This window comes from Rhinopithecus roxellana, chromosome 10, assembly GCF_007565055.1.
Source record: "Rhinopithecus roxellana isolate Shanxi Qingling chromosome 10, ASM756505v1, whole genome shotgun sequence".
Taxonomy (NCBI): domain Eukaryota; kingdom Metazoa; phylum Chordata; class Mammalia; order Primates; family Cercopithecidae; genus Rhinopithecus; species Rhinopithecus roxellana.
Window position 1 is genome coordinate 35,337,893 of NC_044558.1, and position 23,758 is coordinate 35,361,650.

Here is a 23,758-nt window from a genome sequence, read left to right on the forward strand (position 1 = left end):
AAAAGTTGTATTGCAGTCCTAACCTTCAGTACCTCAGAGTGTAACCTTACATGGATATAGAATCTTTATAGAGATAGTGAAGTTGAAATGGGATCATTTAGGGTGGGCCCCAATCTAATATAACTGATATCCTTATAAAAAGAGGATGTTTGGACACACAGACAGGTATGCATGGAGAGAAAATAGTCAGAAGAGGCACAAGCAGAAGATGCCTATTTACAAGCCAAGGAGAGAGGGCTGGAACATATTCTTCCTCCAAAACCCTTAGAAGAAGCGAACCCTAACACACTTTAATTTTGTATTTGAAACTGGCAGAACCATGAGACAATACATTTCTGTTGTTTAAGCCACCCAGTTTGTCATCCTTTCTTATGGCAGCCCTAGCAAACTAATACAAGGAGAAATGAAAACTTGAGAAAGGGTGAAATTGGCTTATTAGAGAATTACTTGTATACTTGGGTATCTGTGGCTTTTCTCTTCAGCTTCAGACAAAAAAACAAAATGAAACAAAACAAAACAAACAAACAAACAAACAAACAAAAAAAACTGGAGCTTGTACTTTGTAAAGCACTATCTTCCTGGGATAAACTTCTAAAACTTGTTTTGCTTTAGGTAACAGTGGTGTGGTGGCTAGAGACTGACATTTGATTTGAAAAAGCAAGCCAGAGGCATGCATAAGACATAAGAAACAATATTTACTGTCACCTGTAAGTAGACCTCTCTCTCCGGTCAGCTGTCATTGAGAAAAAACAAATGCAATTGGTTTTAGATTCTCTCACTTGTTGGGAGGGGTGGGGCATGGCGAGGGGTGGGAGAGAGAGAGAGGGTGTGGAGAGTAGGGTGTAAATAAGGCAGGCAGAAGCTCCAGAGAGGGTGGAGACAGAGCTGCACAGAAGAAAAATATGTGAACCTGGTTGGTACAACATAGCTTCTCCAGACCCACCCACCCTTTCCCTAGCTCTGTGCTTTGGCTGGCGGCGGGAGGTTGACGGCGAGTGGTGCTGAAGGGACAGCTCCAGCAGCCGCTGATTTGGGGGAGAAACAAAATCTGCAGATGGAATCTGAGCAGGGCGACTTCACCTTCAAGTGGTGAGCTCTCCTGACCTCCGGCCAGTCTCCGCTCCATTCACGGCCAGCCGATCTGCCCGCTCCTGGTGGGGTCGGGCAGTGCCGGCTGGACCCGCCCAGAGCTCCATGGTTTGCCCAACCCTGCGCGATGGTGACTCTGGGCGCGGAGGTTGGCGACTGGCAAATCCGCAGATCACAGAATGAAGGTGGGGAGCGCGGCCGGCGGCCGGCGGGGGCTTTGTCCCCCACCCCAGCGCCCAGAGAAGCGGCTCAACCACCTGAATCCGGAAAACGCCAACAAGTAGTTTCTCGTCGGAGAACGGCGGCTCAGCTGGGCGCCAAGACTCAGTCCCGCTGCCCACAGAACCTCGTCCACTCGGAAACCAAAGCAGAATCACTTTTCTCTCGGTCTCCTTAAGGTATCTGGAAATGGGGGTGGGGGTGGTGAAAGGGGCGATTTCCTGGAAAGGGCTTGTTGACCCTGCAGGCAGGCATCCCCCCTGCTCCGCATTTCCGCAATAGATATGTAGAGATGAAGCCCTGGGGAGAGGTGGCTGGGAGGCTGGAAACAGGAACACTGTCAGCGAGACTTCCACCTCAGAGACCCAGGGGGTGTGCCTCCAAGCAGCTTTTCCCCGAGCCTCGCCCCTCCTAGAAAGCAAATCCCCCACCCTCCACCCTCTAAGGGATTTGTTTTTCTTGGGAAGGGGGATGGGTGGGATGCACTGATCACTTCTATCCTTAAAGATGGATCCTAGTTAGTTGTTTCCTTTCCCAAGTAATAATAATATCAACAACAACAATAATAATAGTGTGAAAAGGAAATTGAATGAGGAAATAAGTCAGAGGTCTCCTAGGTGAAAAGCAACAGCAGAGATTTTTTTTTTCTCTGACTTTTGCGTGGTCTTTTTGCATGGTCTGTGAGCAAATGTAGAGGTGAACCTAGAACAGGTTGCGCAGAAGGCACTGCCTGAGCGCTAGGGAGTAGCAAGGGCTCCGGGGTTGACCTAGGGTGGGTGTGGAATCGGGGCTCTTCACAGGGTGGGGAGAGGGTGTGCTCTCACCCAACACTGTCAAGTTGCCTGAGGAAAACCCCCTGCCTAAGGAAATTGCATCCAGGCTAGGGGAAGGGGAGAAAGAGGAGGGTTTTGGAGAGTGGGAGTGAGAGGCCAACCAGGGGAGGAGGAGAGAATGGGGAAAAGGTGGGGTAGAAAGTAGGCTTAGAGGGAGGGAGAGGGTGTTTGGGGAGGCAGAGAGGGGGTTAGGGGCTGGGAGCAGGTTGGACTTGAGAGGGAACAGAAAAGAGGAAGAGTGGAAGGTGAAAAGATGAAGGAGAAGAGATCAGAGCCAAAAAATGGAAAGCGGGAGGCAAGGGAAACGGTGTCATGAAAGGTCAAGAAAGACTTGGACTGCTGTCTCCGTAGTTCTCTGGAAACCTGGGAAAGGTGTGATGCAAGAGGCGGGGACAACGCTGGACGCTGATCCCCTCCGGGGGAGGGTCCTTTACCCCATGCCTGTCTGCCAACCCTGCATCCCGGGACTCGCTCTGGATTGGTGATGGGGGTCTTGGTGTGTCTTTGACGGCCAAGATCTTTAACTCGGCGCTGTGTTTGCCTTCCCCCAGTCATGTCTGAGTCACAGAGATGGGCAAGATCGAGAACAACGAGAGGGTGATCCTCAATGTCGGGGGTACCCGGCACGAAACCTACCGCAGCACCCTCAAGACCCTGCCTGGAACACGCCTGGCCCTTCTTGCCTCCTCCGAGCCCCCGGGCGACTGCTTGACCACGGCGGGCGACAAGCTGCAGCCGTCGCCACCTCCACTGTCGCCGCCGCCGAGAGCGCCCCCGCTGTCCCCCGGGCCAGGCGGCTGCTTCGAGGGCGGCGCGGGCAACTGCAGTTCCCGCGGCGGCAGGGCCAGCGACCACCCCGGGGGCGGCCGCGAGTTCTTCTTCGACCGGCACCCGGGCGTCTTCGCCTATGTGCTCAACTACTACCGCACCGGCAAGCTGCACTGCCCCGCAGACGTGTGCGGGCCGCTCTTCGAGGAGGAGCTGGCCTTCTGGGGCATCGACGAGACGGACGTGGAGCCCTGCTGCTGGATGACCTACCGGCAGCACCGCGACGCCGAGGAGGCCTTGGACATCTTCGAGACCCCCGACCTCATTGGCGGCGACCCCGGCGACGACGAGGACCTGGCGGCCAAGAGGCTAGGCATCGAGGACGCGGCGGGGCTCGGGGGCCCAGACGGCAAATCTGGCCGCTGGAGGAGGCTGCAGCCCCGCATGTGGGCCCTCTTCGAAGACCCTTACTCGTCCAGAGCCGCCAGGGTAAGGCCAGAATCGACCCCTTCCCTGCTGCTTCAACTTCTCCCAACTCCCTCCCCAACTTTCTGTTCTTTTCCACCCCAGGGCTTCAGGGATGGAGGTAGAAGAGACCCGGGGCTTCCTAGCGATGCGGTTAGAGGCTCATCCTTTGCAGGGTAAACCCAGGGACCCTGGCCACCATCCCCACCCAGTCCCATGTTTCTCCTCCTCTTCTCCCAACTCAAACGGATTTACTTTAGCAGATGGGACCTACAGGGCAAATGTCGACTTCTCTGTGCACGTCTTCTGGACCTTGTCCTGAAACGGGTATGAGGATTCATCTCGAATTTCTCCCTCACTCCTTTGTTCTAACTTTTCCTGTAGCTCAGATCTCTCTTCTGGCCTCCTGGTCATCCCTATTTGACATTTTCAGTTTGGCCCCTTCACATCTGACTCACCCAGAGCAGTGCTCCAATTAGGGATTGATTCTGAGGACAGAGGAAGGGGAAATGGAATGTATCTATGTGACTGGGGAGATGGAGGGAGGAAAGATTTGCCAGAGGTTTATTTTGTAAAGAGAATCTCCAGAACATTGTTTGGGCCTGTCACTTTCCAGGGGAGATGAATACTAGGATTGTTCCCGTGAGTTGACCAGAGAGCCCACTTACACACGGAATTTTGAGCCTAGTCCCTTTCTCTTTGGGCTGTATCTCTGATCCTTACAGGTTGAACATACATTAACCCATTAATCACTTTGGTGATCCTAGTTCTCTAAATCTGAATAATTAACATAGGAACAAACTTTATTTTAATTTTAATATTGTGATTCCAGCCTCAGTGTTCTTTTTTGGGTTCTAGTATAAATGACAGCTCAACTTTAATCCTTGACACTCCCAATTAATTCTTCAAAATCTCATGAAGAGATTATAAAAGTAACCAATAATGGTTTCTCTGGTTGAAAGGAAATAAAGACATATAAATAACCACAAATTACACAGTATGTGAACGGTTTTTAATTATATGTGAGAACAAAGTACTGTATTTGGTTAAATCTTTGCAACTGCATGTGTCTGGTTTGCTTCCGACACCCAGAAATGACACCCCATGGGCAGAATGGGAATTCTCGCAACTTTACTTTGGCTCTATCTTCATTATTTTCTTCCTCTGTATGTCAGAAGTGTCTGCATCTGAGATGTTATGCAGCTATCTACTAATTTGTCAGAAGATGTGCTTCTGATAACACTTTGGAAGTCTGTGGATGTGTTTTGTTTTCAGTGTGAAATAGAATATGAAAGAGACAACTTAAAGCATTGCTACTCTTTTAGATTTGGTATTTAAATGCATACATAAATTCTAGCATGCCTGTATACACATATTTGAACATAGAATTAATAGCTTCAACTTGGAAGTCTTTTTTTTTTTTTTTTCAGGCCATGCCATAAATTCAACAACAGAATTGGCATTCAGGAAAAAAAAAAAAAAAAAAAAAAAAAAAAAAAAAAACTAAACCAACCAAACAAAACCACAAGTGCATATTTATTTAAATTAAACCACAGGCTCATGACCATTACATCTGTGCATCTGTGTTTCTTGGATTCCAGCTGAGTGTTATAGAGCTCTTTCCATTTGGTGGCTAAAAAGATAATCTGAATTTGTTTTCAGGCCCATCGTGTGATTCCTTTTTCCAGATAATGTGCTACAAAAGGACAGAATGTTTTATTATTTTTCCTTATGGTAACATAATACATTTTATTGTAGGCCAGATAGCATAGCAAAAACTTTAAGAAGGTGTTCAACTTTTATCATTGCCATGAAATTTGATTCTATAGATTATTGGTCAAAAGGATAAACCATTGACTTGAAAATTGTGTGTTTAAAAAACATTTATTATGATATTTCATTATAATAATATTGAGGCTTTGATCTGCATCTGTTTTAGGTGAGAAAAGAATACACCAAAATTGAGACTGAAACAAGGTCAAAGGGCAAGTAGAAACAGAATCAGCTAAGAATCATAGACCTGAAACATTTATTTGAGGTCACTTTTAGTCAAGACCCTTTATATTGTAGATGAAGAAAATGAAGACTGCAGATGCTAAGTGATGGCCAAGGTTATACATCAAGTTAATAGCAAAGCCAAAATTATCCCAGAGGTCTCATGACTCTCTCCTCAGGCCCGTTCTAACAAAACTACTGATTATAACTGGACTGGATTGTGAAATCTCTGCAGATCACATTGCTCTTGAGATTTAATGCGGCATGAGATATCCACTAGAATCCTAACTTTCAAAGGTCATCTATGAGTTTTAAAATATGCATATTCCAGGACTTTCACTCCTAGAATTTTTACCCTTTTACCACCCAACAGTAGAATAAAAATATGGGACTTGAATTAACTTCTTAAAAAGAATCCTGTTTGAACTTTCCATTTTTATTGACCAGTCAGTGTTTAATGTTTGGCTTTCTTTTGTGGGTCTTGTCTTCAGGGAAATCTCTTTTCAAATTACTAGGGGTTGGCTAAAAAAAAAAAGTAATCATAAGTCACTATTCTACTTAAAAGTGACTTAATATTTTTTCCTGAGCACTTTTAGTTAAGATGATAACCTGACAATGTTATCTGACTGGTTTGCAAAATAGAGTTACATGTGGAGGCCACAAGCTGAAATTATATTTTGCATGGACACAATTTGAGGACACATAAAACAATTATCAAGTGGTTTGCTTCAGTTGTCTTATTATCATAAGTCTCATTCTTAATAGAAGTATTTGAAGTTTTATAAACACTCTTACTTTTTAACATTAGCTCATCTTTTATTGAAATATTTGACATGAAAAATTTTAACTCTCTGAATTCCCTTTTCAACTCATTATACTTGTTTCACAATTTTCTTTTTTCTCCAATATTGAAAAGATTAGATCAGTTACATAATAGATGTGCTTTGTTTGTAACTTTTATGATTTAAATGACAGACAAAAACAACGGTGATAGGAACTGAATAATTAATTGGATTTTGCTACCCTGCATTTTTGCCTTCTCTTTTGGTTGGCATGTCCCTCTCCTCTATGATTTTTAATTTATTAAGTAAATACGTATTTGAGGGGTCTAAATTGTTCTATTTCAATTGGTAAATAAGTTTATATCTTATGCATTTAAGCTTTTATTCTTAAGAATAGTATTCAAAAATAGAAGTTTATAAAAATTCAAATGTAAGTTGTCATGGAAACCTGTTGTGGAGAAAATCAGATCAGGAAAATAATGAGAGGTTATTTTGTTGATACTAGTGAGTGATATTTACAAATAGTAAAAAGCAAGGATGCATACATATACTTGTAAAAATGTGATGCACTGTATATTTTCAATTTAATATGTAAGTGTTAGAAAAAGGTAAAGCTTCTATGTGCTTTCCTTTGAAGAATGTATCATATATAAGAGGACGGGCACCAGGCAGAAATTCCTTGATAGAGTTTCTAGATTTTTAGAAGTTTTTAAAAATGACATAAGGACAAAATACTAAAATAAAAGACAATTTTGAAGAATCTGTTTGGAATATTAAACAGCTGAGAGCAGGGTTAAGTTTCTCTTTCTCTTCTTTCACTTACTTTTCAATAGGGTAGGGGAGATGATTGAATTCAGCTCTGTTTTAGAGTGTTGGCTCTTCCTTGGTGATTTATGCATATCTTTGATTACCTGATTATCTTCTGTTTTTTACTTTTAAAGCACATTTTAGAAAAGAAAAAACAAAATAATAACTGCCATGGAACCCCACTTAAGATGTTGGCTTTTTGGTGTGTTTCTAGCTCTTTCACGTACATTCCCCTGACCTTTATTTCATTTACCATTGTTGAAATACAATATGGGTTGTATATCATACACAATCCTTCTGAATCATACATGGGTTATGATAGTGAATCTATACTTTTTTAAATCTTGAAAATAATTCACATTATTAGCATTATAGATTATTTCTACAGCATTGCTAAAACATACTCCTTAGAAGCCATTAACATGGAAATTTTAATTTCTAGCATTAGACTCAAATTTGCAAATATTTCATTTACTTTGTATGGGCCACTTTTTCCTCTTCCCCAAGCCACAAAACAAAACAAGAAAGAAATGATCTAAATAAATATTTGCTAGTATTAAATGTAGCACTTGATTTTTAAAAATTATAATAAGGTGTAGGAACAATTTGAATGACATATTAAGATTAAAGGAAGAAAATGTATTAAGTCTTGTTTGGTAAGAGTGGCTCTAATTAAGTAATGGCTAAATATAGCTTATTCATAAAATATTGTCAATTATTAAAATTTTAGAAAATTCATTTATCCAATGAATATTGATTATGTAGTCACTGTAGACTGGAAACTATGAAAAGTACTAGGAATGCATGGAGAAGATATAGTCCTTTGCCTTCAGTGAGCTCACCTCTCTATTTATAATAGAAAATTATAGGGCATTATCTATTAAATAAAAATAACAAGATTATGGCAAATAAAATTCTAGAGGTGTTAAAAATGAATTTTCCTCAAAAAAAAAAAAAAGATCTTACATAGGAATATTGCTTGACACATGCAGTAAAATATTCCTTTTAGAAATGATGATGTTAAAGTACTATTGGTCTTTATTTTATTACAAAATATTAGGATCTTTAATTCTTCATTTTTCTGTTCTCACAATGACTTACAGGCTCTCACCTTACAATATAATGAAGACTGTACTTATATCAAACAACAATTGAACTATTTGGGTGTGTGGCCAAGTTTATTTTATTATTTCCATTTAATTACAACTCATGACCAACCACATGACAATGCATACCCAAACTTTATATTCCTCAAAAGAGTCTGCTATAATAGTACAGTGTGTTTGCACTTTCCACCTAAGCATTTAAGTGTCTTTTCACCTTTTCAGGGCCACTAGTTAAAAGGTTTATAAATAAATTTAATTTTATGCTTGTATTCTGAGCATTGGATAGAATCAGAGAGTACCTGATTTAAATGATCACTAAAATAATCAAGTAAATTTAATTGCCAATTAAATATATATACTAGTAATATACACGAGGTGACCTGATTTATGGCTTTACAGTAGGTGTGCAAAAAGTGAATGTACTTGGATAAATTAGGTATGACCTTTTTCTGTAATATTTTGCTAAGAGCTCATTTGTAGAACTGAGTTGACAAAATTAAATAAAAGACAAGGAAAGTTTTTATCTTTGTCAGTAAGCTTATTTTCAAAATAACTGAAAAGGAAGGTATAGATCAACCTTTTTGTAGATTGCCCATTTGAAAATGTTTATCATTACCATCAATTTTTACTACAACAAACAAAGTAAATGTGATTTTCAAGTCTTGTATTCTTTGAACTTCTGAGTCATATATTCTTTTTATTGTGGGAACCTTTAGAAATGTGTCTAAATAAAATAGTAAAGAGCATTAAAGATAAACACAGATCTGTAGAAGAAAACATATAGTGGCAAAATAGTCCAAAAAATTATCATCAATATATTCCATAAACTTAATTCAATTCTGGTTGAAATATGAAGGGCTTTTCTTTATAGTCATAAGAGCAGTCACGATATTCTTTTAAGACAGAAAAGCACTGCTTTTTTGCCTTCCGTGTAGGTTGAGGGATGGTAATAATCTTAACACTGTGTAGTCAATATTTTCATGGAAAGTGAATAGAATGTGAGTGTTGGGAGAACAGAGCAGGACTGGATATTACCTGGAAAAAGAATTGAAAAACTGAATGAGACCTATCAGACCTATGCTCCAGCACTAATGTGTGACCTTGGAGAATTTACTTCATCTTCCTGAATCTTGATTTTCTTTGCTTTATTCTGAAAAATAAAACACAAACATTTAGATGACACATTGGACTAGATAGTGTCTAAAGTTCTTTTCAGCTCTAATATGTTGAGGTTTGTAGGATAGTTATTGCTAAAGATTCTGGGGGAAAGAGGAAGGGACAACATGTTCATGCCCATTCTGATTGCACTCCAAGGACCATCACACTAATAAGGCAAACCAGAATCTTTTTTTGTTTTGTTTTGTTTTGTTTCAATTTTCATTTGTAACTTTCTGCCCCTTTTTTTCCCCCTACAGCTGTTGGGTAGCTACTGCTGTGGTTACCATAGAAACAGGTTAGCTCCCAGCTTCCTGTTTCCATTGAAAACAGCTTTCTCTCAACCACATATTGATCTCAGGAAATCATTTTGCTGTAGCTCTGTCATGAAACCCATAAAGATGATCAGCTCTGTCATTTCTTAAGTCTAAGATTCAGTGCAGGTGTATATCCATCCACCTGCAAGGGTAACTGATTAGATTATCTCAGTCTTATTTTCATTTGAAAAGTATCTTGTCAACAACACCATGTGTTTCCCCTTTTTGTATTTTATATAAAAGGGACAGTCTTGTTCTCTTGAGGACTTACACTATGCCTAACACATTTAAGTGTTTACAAAATAGTGTCAAATTATTCAATTCTAATCTCTTTCATAACCCATTCTATCAGAATAGACATAGAAAATAGTGTGCTGTCTAGCACACTTCATAAGTTAAAATTATATTTTGTTCATAATGTTCATATGTTCATTAAGATATATTTTAATGTGCTGACTAGTGAAGAGTATTTAAAATGAATGTGCATGTATAGTGTATAGTGCTCCATATTTCTCTTTTGAGAAAATATTTTTTCTATTTTAGGGTATATGTATCTACATAAAAAGAATATATATTCACTGTTATAATACAGATACATACTCAGGGAATATATTTGTAAAATTTGCATGTGAGTAAGATATGGGATCGACTTGTGGGAATATAATTTAAAGTTTTGATTGAGAAGTGCGTGTGTGCATGTTATTAAGTGTGTCCAAAATATATTTTATATTAGTGAAATTGGTGAAGAAATATGTGATAGACTTCCGGCGTTTATGCTGATTAGAACTGGAAGAAAATTGGCAATCACCTGGCACAATTGCCTCGATTCACAGAGGAGACAACTGACGTGTTTCAGCCATGACAAGTTAGTGACAATGGCAGGGCTAGTATTTAGATCTTGTGATTTCTGATTAAGTGTTCATTCTATTCAATTTTGATTGCTTAGTTTATACTGTGTTTAATACTAAATACACAAATTTTAGCTGTTGGGAAGCAGCAAGACTGTTAGGAAGGATAGGCTCTGACCTCTTCCATGTCTTACTGTTCAACAATATCAGAAATTTGTCATTATTTTAAGGAATTGCCTTATTTTCAAGATTCCCTTCCAGTTGCAGTCTTCCATTGCTGCCTTCTCCACTAGTTTTACATGTTATTGTCTTACTTCCTTTAAAGCCTTAAAACTAACCTGCTTATGCACTTAACCCCCTTTTTCCCCTTCAGCTCATAACACCTATGAGAAGACCTGCGGGAGCCTACCTCCCAAGCTGAGCCAGAAGATATAGATAATTAAGAAATAAGATACTTATTTTTCCTTTGACCCTTTTGTGTATATGTCTTTTATAATATATTTTTCTACTCTTGTTCGATTTATTTATTTTTAATGCAACACTGGTTCAACCTATTGGCAATAGAACATCATCTTCTCAAATGTAAATAACCAGGTCATGGTGGGTTTTCCTGGGGATAACTGGTGAATTGAAGAGAAAAGCATTTAGAGCTATTGGAGATCTGCAAACAAAGTTCAATGTTGTTGTAAGGTCAGTAAATACAATACAGAAAAAACAATTTCCCTGAACATTCTTTAATGAACAGTAAGCCAAATATGGTGTGATGGGAATGTAAAGCAATGTTATAATTTGGGAGTGTCCCAGAAAATACATTTTATAGAAATCAAAACAGAAGAACTTGGGGCAAAATGTTATGGATAACGTTGGGCAAAAATACTCCATAATTACTGCAATTACTTGACTGGAAGTCAAGTAATTTCCTGAAAGTTGATAATAATACCAACATCTTGCTAAACTGACACTTCCTCAATGCTGTATGTGTCCAGAAAATCTCATGCAGACACTTAAGTAGTGTCTTCTTCATTCTTTGTTTGAAGCCCCCGGTTGGTGTGCTATCAAATCTTAGAGCTTTGCCATTCTTCAACAATATCTGACTGTGCTGTAGACATCTTTAAAAATTGGAGCAAAGGCAAAGATAGTCTTTCTCGACAGTTTTTTCTATAACTTAGTCTTAGCAGTGAAAGGTGTTTTCCTTTGAGCTGTCTCTACGATGAAAGACCAAGATAGAAAAAATAATCAACTTTTGGTTGCATAAATTCTCTTATTTTATACCAATATTTTATCCAGGATTTTAAAATTGTTTAGTAAATAATAAAATGCAAAGACATCTTTTATAAAATGTAGTGATTTAAATAACATTGTCCATATATTCAAATAATATTAATTGACTCTGTGAGATTACATGTTTATAAATTATGTTTAAGCAAAAACTATTTGGATCAATGTAAATTCATTTTTTTGAGTTTTTTATCATTTTGGGCTCCTTGAAAGGGCCAGACATTATTCAGAATTTATGTAAAATTTGTGTCTATGCTTGCAAATTATAGAATAGAAATTCAGATATGGGGTTCTTGATTTCGGTGCTTTTAAGTTTATTGACTTAGGATTAAATGCTATTTGCTAGAAGTGAATATTGTATAATAATTGTACCAGAAATGATGGCATAATAATCATTGCAGTAACAAGCTTCCTTACTGATGTTGATGTATTAATTTTTAGATAAAAGTAGCAAAACTGGTATTTAGGAAAGCATAACAATACAGTTATTACAGTTTGACTTATCATTTAAGTTGTTCTACTTCTCTCTTTTAGGCTTCTTTTGGGAGCAATGAGAGGAATATTATGAGTTACTAGAATGCTCTAATGCAACCAAGTAGACTGAGTAGGAAATGGGCAGAATAGAACATTAACTGGCCTTTGTCTGTACAAACAGAATCTAAACCAGCAGTTATCTTTAATTTTTAAAATATATTATAACTTTATAATTAGGCCTGAATGAACCTATCACTATCATCTAAAATAATTAGTGGATGCATCAAAGTTGAGCAACTTTCATATTTGTATCATTTGCATGCTGTATACTTATGCTTAATTCCCAGGCACATACTGTTGACTGTAGTTTAATACTTAGAGTGCGATGCTAGAAATATAGAATTTAAGCAAACTAACAGGATCAAACATATTTTAATGTATTATTAGCCTTTAATGACATTCAAAAATGATTAGACGATGCAAAAACAGGGTTGTCTTTAATTAATTGCCTCATTTTTTTCTAAAAATTTACTGTTTAATTCTTAATTGTAGTATGTACATGCTATCAGTTGCGAGACTTTTTAAAATTTAGTGAATGTTTTAAAAAATTTGATTCTTTTTCAATTTTTTCATCATTGATTCAATTTATCTCTGATTTATCTATCATAGGTGATTTCTTAGTAACACTTGTTTTTTAGATGTAAGTGCAGTTGCCAGAGTACTCGACGTTGTACTTCAGTGCTGGGTTTCTTTATCAATATAGTCTTTTGTGTTTCCTCTACATTGGCCTGCACTGATTGGATGATAAAGCAGCATGTTGTTGTCAGAGTTTGTACATTCACCTTTAACTAAACAAACTGGGAGAGAAAAAAAGCGTCAAAGTTTCTAATGCTTTTGAATCTCTTAGTTGACAACTATTGAATTTCAACTGTTGGCCAGAACTAGGTTATGTTCTAAGAATGCAAAATGCAAAATGGATTAAAATTTAGCACTTGCCTTCATGACACTTGTATTCAGTAGGAAAAGAAGAACTATAAATTCACAGTTATAGTGCACTAAGTGATATAGTAGAGACATTCATATAGTGTAGACACACAGGTTAAGGAGGAAACAAGTCTCCTATACGAAGGAGATGACAGTTTGGTTAACTCCCATAAGATAAGTAGGCATTTTCCAAAAATCAAGGGGAAGGTCAATGGAATAGTGAGCAAACATGAAGGCTTAACGGGGAATATCATGTCATGTAACACTGAATAATAAAAAAATCTGAAGGCATGAAACGTGGCAAAGACAGAAGAACAGGCTTGAGAGAACAGGGAGAGTGGAAATTGGGAAGGAGGGGACCGCTGGGCTTATATATAAGATATCCTGCTTAGATGTAAGCCTCTCAGTCCAGGACAGCAATAGACACTGTTTTATCAGTTTACTTAAAATTTGCAGTTCACAAATTTGGATGTGCCTATGAATGACCTAAGATGATGACTAAAATTGTACAAATCAGATCTTGCCCCAGAGATCCTAATTCAGTGCGATTTGGGTATGACTCAGATCAGGTGAATGTGTTTTGAGCACAGCTGGCTACTTGCTCACTATGTGCCAGTACTCTGCTACGACTGCAGAGAAAACAAATACAATTGAACAATGAATTAAGAGAAAAATCAAGCTTAGACCAGTATTAGAACTGGTTACCTGTAGTCCAGTAGGATGTTAACAGGTGTTGTCTCTCAAAAGAGTTTCCTGGATGGAAGAATTTGGAAAAAAAGTTAAAAATAAAGTTATATAGTTGTTTTTTTTAATTGCATGTCTTCTTAGAGTGAAGGGGTTAAGTAACTAACTGGCTGACTTCTGATAGTTGATTTTGAGATGGAAGCGAATTAGTGTATTAGTGTTAAGGACTTGACTGAATATGCTAAATGTGAATTCTGACTCAACAACTTGCTTGCTGTCTTTTCTTCAGGGAATTCTCTAAGCCTCCTTTTTTCTCATCTGGACCAGGAAGAAAATAATACTGTCTGACTCAGTAGAGTGCTACGAGGAAAGACAGAGCACATTTATGTTAAGAATCCAGACCTGGTTCTAGAAATGTCGTTCGTATTATTGTTACTCTTAACATTATCATTGCTATTATTCTTTTTTTTTTTTTTTTTTTGAGACAGAGTCTCGCTCTGTCGCCCAGGCTGGAGTGCAGTGGTCGGATCTAGGCTCACTGCAAGCTCCGCCTCCCGGGTTCACGCCATTCTCCTGCCTCAGCCACGTGAGTAGCTGGGACTACAGGCGCCCGCCACCTCGCCCGGCTAGTTTTTTTTTTGGTATTTTTTTTTAGTAGAGACGGGGTTTCACCGTGTTAGCCAGGATGGTCTCGATTTCCTGACCTCGTGATCCGCCCGTCTCGGCCTCCCAAAGTGCTGGGATTACAAACTTGAGCCACTGGGCCCGGGACGTTATTATTCTTTGAGGCAAGCATTGCTCATTTCTGGAGGTGAGGAGTTTATAGTAGCCTACTTTAAGAAGGCTTTCTGGTGTTTAGAATGTTCATGAAGAAATAAGTTGTCTTTCCCTGAGATTTTTCATGTGGATTCTAAATGACTATCTGTCCGGGCAGTTGTAGAAGTAATTATTTCATGTATGATTAAATGGTAATTAATTAAAATAATATTTAATATATATATTATAAATCAGGCATATTCCAAGCGGCAAGGTGAAGGCATATTCCCAGCCCTTAACACACTTGTAGTCTATTGTAAGAAAACAACCAAAGGATGATGATAGTGCAATGTCATAATATCTGCAGTAGAAGTGAGCACAGGGTGATTTGGAGGTTAACACAGCTTTGCTAGCATTGGAAAAATTTTCCAATCCGTTGGTACCACAGGATGAAGAGGAGATAGATTTTTCGACAGTGGGAAGAGCCTAAATAGTTTCAACAGGAAAGGAAGGCATGGACTGTTTGTCCTGTTTGAAGTACTGTGAGTAATTAAATACCACTGGAGCTTTGAGCAAGGGGTGGGGAGGTACACAGGAGACAGACCCTGAGGTTGGCTGGGAATGCTTGATAAGTTCTCTTAAGAAGTTCTGGTCTTTCTCTGCTGGTAGTGGAGAGATTGTGAAGGATTTTAAGAGCACCAGCAAACAGATTTGTAATTGGGAATATCTTTCTGAAACCTTTGTAGCTGAAGAGGGGATTGCATTGGAGCGGGTGAGTGTTAAGTTTTTCAGGAGGGCCACAGTTTAGTGTGTTACTGAAGTAACACAGGTGGTAGGAGACAACATTGAACCTTGAAATAAGACAGTAGCAAGGGGAATGAAGTAAAATGGTAAAATGGACACAGTTGAAGAGGAGTTTTGACTAATTAGGTAGGAGTGAATGAGGCAACAAGAAAAGTCAAGAATGTTCCCTTGGTTTCTGTTTGTGTTATGGGACAAGAGAAACTTTATGACTTCTTCCTCATTCAAGATTCAATGGTTACGTTTTGGGTATCTGGCTCATGAATAGTTAGTTATTCTTTTACAAGATTTAACACTATAATATTTGGTATTATATTTTGTGATTTTTTCTTTTATATTTCTGTATAAATTACTTAATTATAGAAGGCTACTTCACAGATTTTATGGTTGTGAAATTAGATGCTGAGTATGCCAGTTAAGATTTTTGGTTATTGTAATTCACCATCATAACAAGTTAGTGAGATAAGCAATCCTCTGTACAAGAAATACAGGCTTTACATTGCTACTACTTTATTTAAAACCCCCCAAAATAATATTAGCTTTTGCATGGTTTCTATGAAACAGAACTGCCTGTCCCATGTAGAAGTTCATGTGGATTCCAAAACTAGAATTTTGAATTGAACTAGGATTAAAGGAAAATGATGATGTGGTTTTGAAGTTCAAAATACTCCTTGGAAAATTGCTTTACATAAAACTCACTGTCAAAAAGTAGAGGAAAGAGCAAAGGTAGTGAGGAAGAAAAATAAAAATGAAAACAGGTATTAAACTGGGAAGGTGGTGACTTCAGAGACAAGGCAGTCATTCCTTCCAAGGCACAAACATACCATACCATTTTCTTGTTTTAAAAGAACTTTATCCATTTTCCTTGAGTACATATTAAGATTCCATAGAATGGCTCTTCAGAACCTTGTTACTACCTATGCTTCTAGTCATTTTCCTTACAACTCCACTGCCAAAAGTGTAGTTATGTTCAAACCACAATTTTTTTTTTTTTTTTCCATTCCTGGATATAAGACATGTATTCTCTGGTTATCAAATATTTTTTAACACCTCCTCCCAAGCAGTTAATTTCTTTCTCTGAGTTTCCACATAATTTTATAGACATTGGATTATAGCACTTAACTAACTGTATTAATTTCCTAGGGCTTCCATAACGAATCACCACAACCAAATGACTTCAAAGGGGTGACTTAAAACAACAGACACCTATCTTCTTACAGTTTTGGAGGCTAGTTTGGCAGACTTGGTTTCTTCTACTGGTTCTAAAAGATAATCTGTTTCATGACTCACTGCCTGCTTCTGGTGGTTGCAATTCTTGGAGTTTCTTTGTGTTTCTTGGCTGTAGATGCATCTCCATCTTCACATGATGATCCCATTCCCCTGGCCTCACCTTGCCCTCAGTGTATGAGTCTCTGTTTTCTCTTCTTATCAGGACAATAGTCAATTGGATTGTGTCCTGATTATGTCCTGATCTAGCCCAGTATAGCTCCATTTTGATTTAACTAATTGTTAAGTTAGCTAAAATTTAATTCTGAGGTTTGGGATAGACATGAATTTTGAGGGACACTATTGAACCCAGTACCCTAATTTTTCCATTTTGACAATGCATTTGCAATATTCAGGGAATCTTTCTTATTTTCTGGTTACTCTTTTTTTTTCATCTCTGTGTATTGTAACTTAATGACTGTAATGTCTTTGTGAATCTTTCTGAAGATACTAGTTAGAAAATTCTTTAAATTCTATTTTATTTCTGGCATTAACTCTAGTCCCTCTATGAAATTTCTTTTTCATTTGTTTGTCTTGGTTGTTGCATTTTATACTATTGATTCTCTTCAGATAACTTTTCCTCTGAAAGAGAGTTGGGTGAATATAGTGTGTTGTGGGTAGGTTGGCAGGATGGTGCAGAACAGAGGATTCCCTTCGGGGTGGGTGGATAGGAGCAGGTGGGCAAATTGGGGTACTGTGGAGGTCTAAAAAAGGAAGTTTTATTTGGAGATAGAACTTTGGAGCATTTCAATCAATATGGGGTTATCTTTCCTTTTTCTTTTTCTCCATGCACTTTGAGGAAATATGAAGGTACCTTGGAGTTTGCTCCAGTTTTCTTTATCACACCAACATACCTAATTTAGAACTGTCTTCTCTTCTGTTGATTCCCTACTCTATTTATAGAGCTGTTCTTGCTAGCTATATTCTAAGGGCAAATTCTATAGCCAGACACTGAAAGAAATTCGAGACCTTCTAAGCAGTTGTCCCATAGCCAGTTCCCTCTCCTAGTACATGTTGCCTCTGAATTTGAGGTTCCTCCAGATTTCCTTGGGAAGAAAAGGACCAGTCCCAAGAAATACTCTCTCCTGTACCTATATTGAATTACATTACTCCACTTCCAATCTGTATATTCTTTATTTTCATCCTGCTTGCTTTATATCTCAGTATTCTAGTCCAATAATAACTTTTCATCCCTGTGATTATTTTTCACCATTTTAAATAACATTTGGGTAAGAAGATAAATTTGCTATCTTCAGCTAGAGTTTGACTATATGTGTATAGGCCTCTTGTTCATAATAGTTTTAAACTTGTATATAGGAACACTATTTTGTTGTTGTTGTTGTTTTTACCCAGAGTTATTAACAGTGTCTGGTTATTTTCTTGCTAGGTTTTAAAAAAATTGTAGATATTTATAGGGTACAATGTGATACTTTGATATATATTTACAATGTAAAATAATTAAATGTGGCTAATGAATACATTTCTCACCTCAATTTTTGTGGTGAAAATGCTTAAAATATACTCTTTTAGCAATTTTGAAATATATAATGCATTATTATTTATTATGGTCACCATTTTGTGCAATAGATTACTAAAGCTTAGGTTTTTATCACCATCTGAATAATTCTGTGATTTTCCTTGCCTACAATGATGTATTTCTCTATGATTCTTCCCCACAAAGGCAATGCTTCTTCTTTTCTTTGAGCTCACCTTCTTTTCCCACTTTTTAATGTATTCTGGTCCCCAAATATACACACAATCCTACTGAGAAAATTAGAAGCCTAGCATAATGTGTGATTTTCTCATTGCCATAAGAAGCTTTTTAGACTTACAGTAAAAGAAAAATTCTTGAAAAGGATCACTCGGACAATGGTGACACTTAATTTGTTATATACCCACTGAGAATACATTTGTAAGAACCATGCACTTTGATGGCTTAACAAATGTCTCTGAGTCTCCATAGAAAGTACACCATTAAGTTGGAATAATATTTACATATTAGTGTACTTTAAATTTTTACACAGAAACATCGCCGGTAGGACCAAATGCTAAGTCCCCATTATGTAGAGAAGCTTCTGACTAACAATAATAGATGGCACTGATTGTCCTGCTAATTACAGGGAAATGAGGCCTTCACAGAAGGATGCCGTGTCCTAGGAAAAGATGCTGAAGAATGGATGTTGCGGCAGCAAGGAAATTAGACAAGGAGCGCAGGAAAAAAAGAGTTCCTATTTATCACACGGTTGTTATTTTGTTTCATTTAATAAATTAGAAATATCCAAAGGTGAATTTTTCCACATTCTATCTAGAATATACTTCATCAAACAAATGCTGTGAAGACTATTACATGTAAAATCAAATTACGCCCAGATAGTCCATCTGAGCTGTGGCAAATACCAGGACTGAGAAAGGTGTTTAAAGAAGCATAGGTACATTATAGCGGTCATGCAAATAGACAGAATGAAAAAAAAGTCTTCATTTATAATATTATAGAGATTAGGTAAATCTATATTGTTTTAGGAAAAACCATTGTGAGATAGTAGACTAAATAAATTTATAAAATAGATTATAATATTCAAAACAGACTATTAGAATGAATTTGTGGTTTCAAGATGAGGTGTCTTTATAGTTAAATTATTTTTAAAACAAAAAGTTTTCTTAAATCATAAATGTAAATATTCTTACAATGGAAAATTGAGAAAATATTGAATAACCTGAGGAAGAAAATGGTCTTTTTTCCCCAAAGACTATTAAAAATTTAGTTTAGTTATTTCATTTTCTCTAAGATAATTATATCCATGACGGCATATAGGCTTTTTTTTTTTTTTTTTAATTTAACCTTCACAGACAATAACATAGTACCTTTTCATTTGTTTAAATCTGGTTTTAGATTTCAAAAAGTAATTTCATAGTTTAGTTTATATAGGTCCTACATGTTCATTTTAAATGTTATTCCTCAATATTTTATGCCTGGTGGTTATTGTGAATGGTATCTTGCAGTCCATTACACTTTAGCCATTGATGGCATATGAGTAAGCTACTACTTTTAGTACATTAATCATAGGTATAGTTATCTTGCTGAATTCTTATTGATTGAAATAGTATTTAAACTTATTGTTTTAGTTTACTTGTGGATATGCCATATATAAATGATAATTCAGTTTATAATTTATAATAGTTATTACTAGTCTATATCTTGTATCTTTTAATTTATACTATATACATATAATTTGTAATTACTTTTGTGGTCATTATTTTCAGTCATATTTGTACCTGTTTAATTACTACTACTACTTTTCTGAAATTATTTTCTCTGGAGTCAATTTGGAAACATCTCTTTGTGATATGCTATATATTTTCCAGTTTCTTTATGGAACTAAGAAATAGTTTGAATATGATATATTTTTGTGTGTCTTCATATATCCAAGGATATATTTCTGTTGCATTCACATATGAAAGTTAGCTTAGTACACAAGTTTTGGATGTACAATTTTGTTTATTAAAACCTGCTATCTAATATTTAGAAATAATAAAGTATAGGCAAACAAAGAGGATAGAAACATTTCTATGCTGTGAGCACAGACAAGACCCCAAAACAAAATCTTGGATCTGGAAAGGCCCCAAGGAGAGCATAACCTTTAATTGAGAGCATCACCTCCTGAACTCTCAAAACACTAAAATGTAAAGGAATAGAATTTAGCCAAAGGAGATAAGGGGTGTTTAAGAAATAATAATCAGTGGGATAGAGGTCTTAGAGATGACAGCAAAGAAAATTAAATGAACTGAAAGAAGATAGGCATGAGCAGAGGTAAAGGGCTACGGGGAGCTATTGAAAGAGGGCCTAGAGAGGTAGTTATGGGACAATCAAAGGATATGACCCTACAACATAGTAGTTGTATGACCACGGATGATTTAAGTTTCTTTTTCAGTTTTGTAATAAAACCTCCTCATAAATGGGTATTATGAGGATTAAATGAGATAACATATTTAATGTGTGTAGCAGACTGCCTGACATAAAGTGAGCATTCTATAAATCGTAGCTAATACTATATCAAGCTTAATGGTAGGCTAACGTTCAAAATCTTTAGTCTAATACCTGGTGGTATTTATCAAGTGATTTTTGCATTGGCGAGACGTGGGGACAGAAGAGCCTCTTTTTCATTGGCTCATAGGTAGAAAATCCACAAGGTTATAGAAGACAGTTTTGAAGATAATTGTATTTTTTGCCAATAGGTTGCAGAGCGCAGCTGACAACCCTCTATTGCTGCTTTGACTGTAATTGCATTAGATATGAACCCTGTGTAGAATGAAGATAGACAACATTCCTGATACCGTTGCCTACTTTTCTCTGAATGGGGTGTAGGGAATGAAAGATCAAGTGGTACAGAGGAGACAAGTAGTGAATTACCGAAGCCCGGCACAGGTTTAATGAATTCTGATGCTTAGCACAGGTTTAATTACTGATGCCTAGCACAGGTTTAATGAATTATTGATGCACAGGTTTAATGAATTACTGATGCCTAGCACAGGTTTAATGAATTACTGATGCCTAGCACAGGTTTAATGAATTACTGATGCCTAGCACAGGTTTAATGAATTACTGATGCCTAGCACAGGTTTAATGAATTACTGATGCCTAGCACAGGTTGGTACACAGTAGGTACTCACAGAAGTGTCTTCCTAACAGACTGGCGGATTGACTGCCTTTTAGGTGGAAAAGTACACTTTTCAGTAAGCCAGACACCAAAGCCTTCTACTGCTTCAACTTACAGATGCATCTCCAAGGGAAGCAACCGTAAGCTCCTTTCTTCCCTCAGTTCTGTGACTCCTTGGAATGGTTGTCAGATGATAAGGAATAATGCACAGGAATACCCCAGGTCCTCTGTTACACTGCTGGTTTTAGAGAATGTAACCTGGTGGTAACTTTCTTCACCTTCTGAACTATCAAAACACTAATGACTGAGAAATAATATTGTTGCAGAAGTAGGGTTCATCCCTCTTAGAAAGTAGCTCCCAGTCTTCAGAACATTATGGGTGGACTGATTCTTGGCTAATGTAATTTCCCTAGTTAGAGACAATGCCTGCACCAACTAACTTTCAAGCTGAAGGGAGTTTTAAAATTTCCCTAATCCTGTCAATATTCACTATTTTCATTTCTAGAGCTTGAGCACAAGTTACTATGATCATCGACTCTTAACTATTCTCCTCAACAGTTATTTTGACTAATGCAAACCCTTCTGGATTTTGCCATGTTGTTTATTGTTGTCCTAAATTTCCTGGGCTATTATAGTGTGTCACATTGTTATCTATCTATCTATCTATCTATCTATCTATCTATCTATCTATCTATCTATCGAGATGGAGTCTCACTCTGTCGCCAAGCTGGAGAGAGTGCAGTAGTGTAATCTCGGCTCACTGCATCCTCCGACTCCGGATTCAAGTGATTCTACTTCAGCCTCCCGAGTAGCTGGGATTACAGGCATGTGCCACCACACCCAGCTAATTTTTTGTGTTTTTAGTAGAGACAGGGTTTCACATGTTGACCAGGCTAGTCTCGATCTCCTGACCTCATGATCCACCTGCCTCTGCCTCCCAAAGTGCTGGGATTACAGGCATGAGCAACCGTGCCTGGCCACTTTGTTATTTTTTTACAGATATATTGCCAGATAAAGTATGATACCAGATTAACTATCAATTTCAGATATATAGTAAATAAATATTTTTAATATAAGAATCTATACTAAAGTTTGGTTCACATTTATGCTAAAAATTGTTTCTTACCTGAAATTCCCAATGTTCAATAAGGAAATTCTATTTTTATTTGCTAAATCCAAGAACTCTATATTGTGTTTTAAAGTGAATTCAGAAAGACACTTTTGGTGGTTTTACATTGCAGTCTTTCTCACTGTTTTAGCATTAGTCCTGTACACAAAATTTTCCAACTAGACATATTTATGGTGCTGTAGAGAGTCTACTGTAACTCTAATTCTAATTTTTGAAACAGTCAGTGCTCAAATAAAGATAGATAACTCCTCTGGCCATCCAGTAGCACACTGACAGAACAAAGCAGACATGGCTGGGTCCTTGCCAGAGGTGATTTCTGCGGTCCTAGGGCTAAGAAAGGGTGAAATTTCATAGCATTTTCATTAAAACATTATTGGACCAACATACTTCAAATGACCTTCTATTTCTATGTTTACTGTTGCTTATACAACTTCTATTGTTTGCATATTGATAGTCTGTTCCTAGTATATGTTCATGAAACAAGGTTTGACTATGACAAAAAGAGGGCTTTTAATTATTACTAAGTAATTATGTACAAAGGCAAAACTCTGATGAAAACTCAGTAACTACTTATGTGCTGTATAGAAATCCATCTTTTTGTTACAGGTGTATTTTTAAATACATTGTATATGCATTCTTAACTTCTGGCAATTTGAGTTCTCATAATTTTCATTTATAGTCATCAGGTTATTACATTTATGGTGTGACTTGTGATATTTTCAGACAGGCAATAGTAAATAGGCAATTAAACTTAAATTACAGTCTGCTCCGTAATATACTCCAAGTAAGGTTGCTTCTGGCCACTACATTTAACTGGGTCCTACAATCACTCTCTTTGGACTTCACTATATCTGTTCTGCAAATAATTCTCCTCCCCAGCAGTGCCAGCCTGCACTACTGTAAGCTCCCCATAATTCAGTAAGTGAGGAACAAACAGTTGAAGGAAGATATCTGAGAATGTTGGGACAAAGAAAAAGGTTGGAACAAAAGAGCATATCCTATAACTGTAATTCAATGAGACTGATTTTCCAGTGTTTGGTAAATTGTCTTTTGAAGTCAGTTCCAATAGAGGACTTCCAAACATGTTTTAAATAATGGCAATGCCATCTTAAGGGTGTAGTCTCTTAAAGCAGAAATGTGTTCTTCAGTACACAAGTCCTTTGAGATATTGCTCATAAAATACAAATTCCATTTGGGCACTGAGTCACACACACTACCTCCACTTATAAATTTACACTGCACATTGTGTATTCAAGCCTCTTACAAATTTCATTTAAAACAAAAAGGGAAAGTGCTTATCTTACAAATTTGTCAATTTCTGAAAACATCCAGTTTCATGGAATGTCT

General features: G+C 37.3%; 1 protein-coding gene across 6 annotated transcripts in view; it reads left to right on the forward strand.

Moving 5' to 3' along the window:
- The first annotated feature begins 857 nt into the window (after nucleotides 1-857).
- Nucleotides 858-23,758, forward strand: part of KCNC2 (potassium voltage-gated channel subfamily C member 2) — a 169,860-nt gene continuing 146,959 nt past the window's right edge. For 4 of the 6 annotated variants that reach the window (XM_010362654.2, XM_010362656.2, XM_010362655.2 and 1 more), the window contains exons 1-2: nucleotides 858-1,487; nucleotides 2,693-3,398. In XM_010362654.2, the coding sequence (XP_010360956.1) occupies nucleotides 2,712-3,398 (687 nt within the window). In that variant the 5' untranslated portion in view covers nucleotides 858-1,487; nucleotides 2,693-2,711. Of the gene's footprint in view, nucleotides 1,488-2,692; nucleotides 3,399-23,758 lie in introns of those variants that run through there. The other 2 variants (XM_010362659.1, XM_010362657.1) reach the window with 2 other exon arrangements.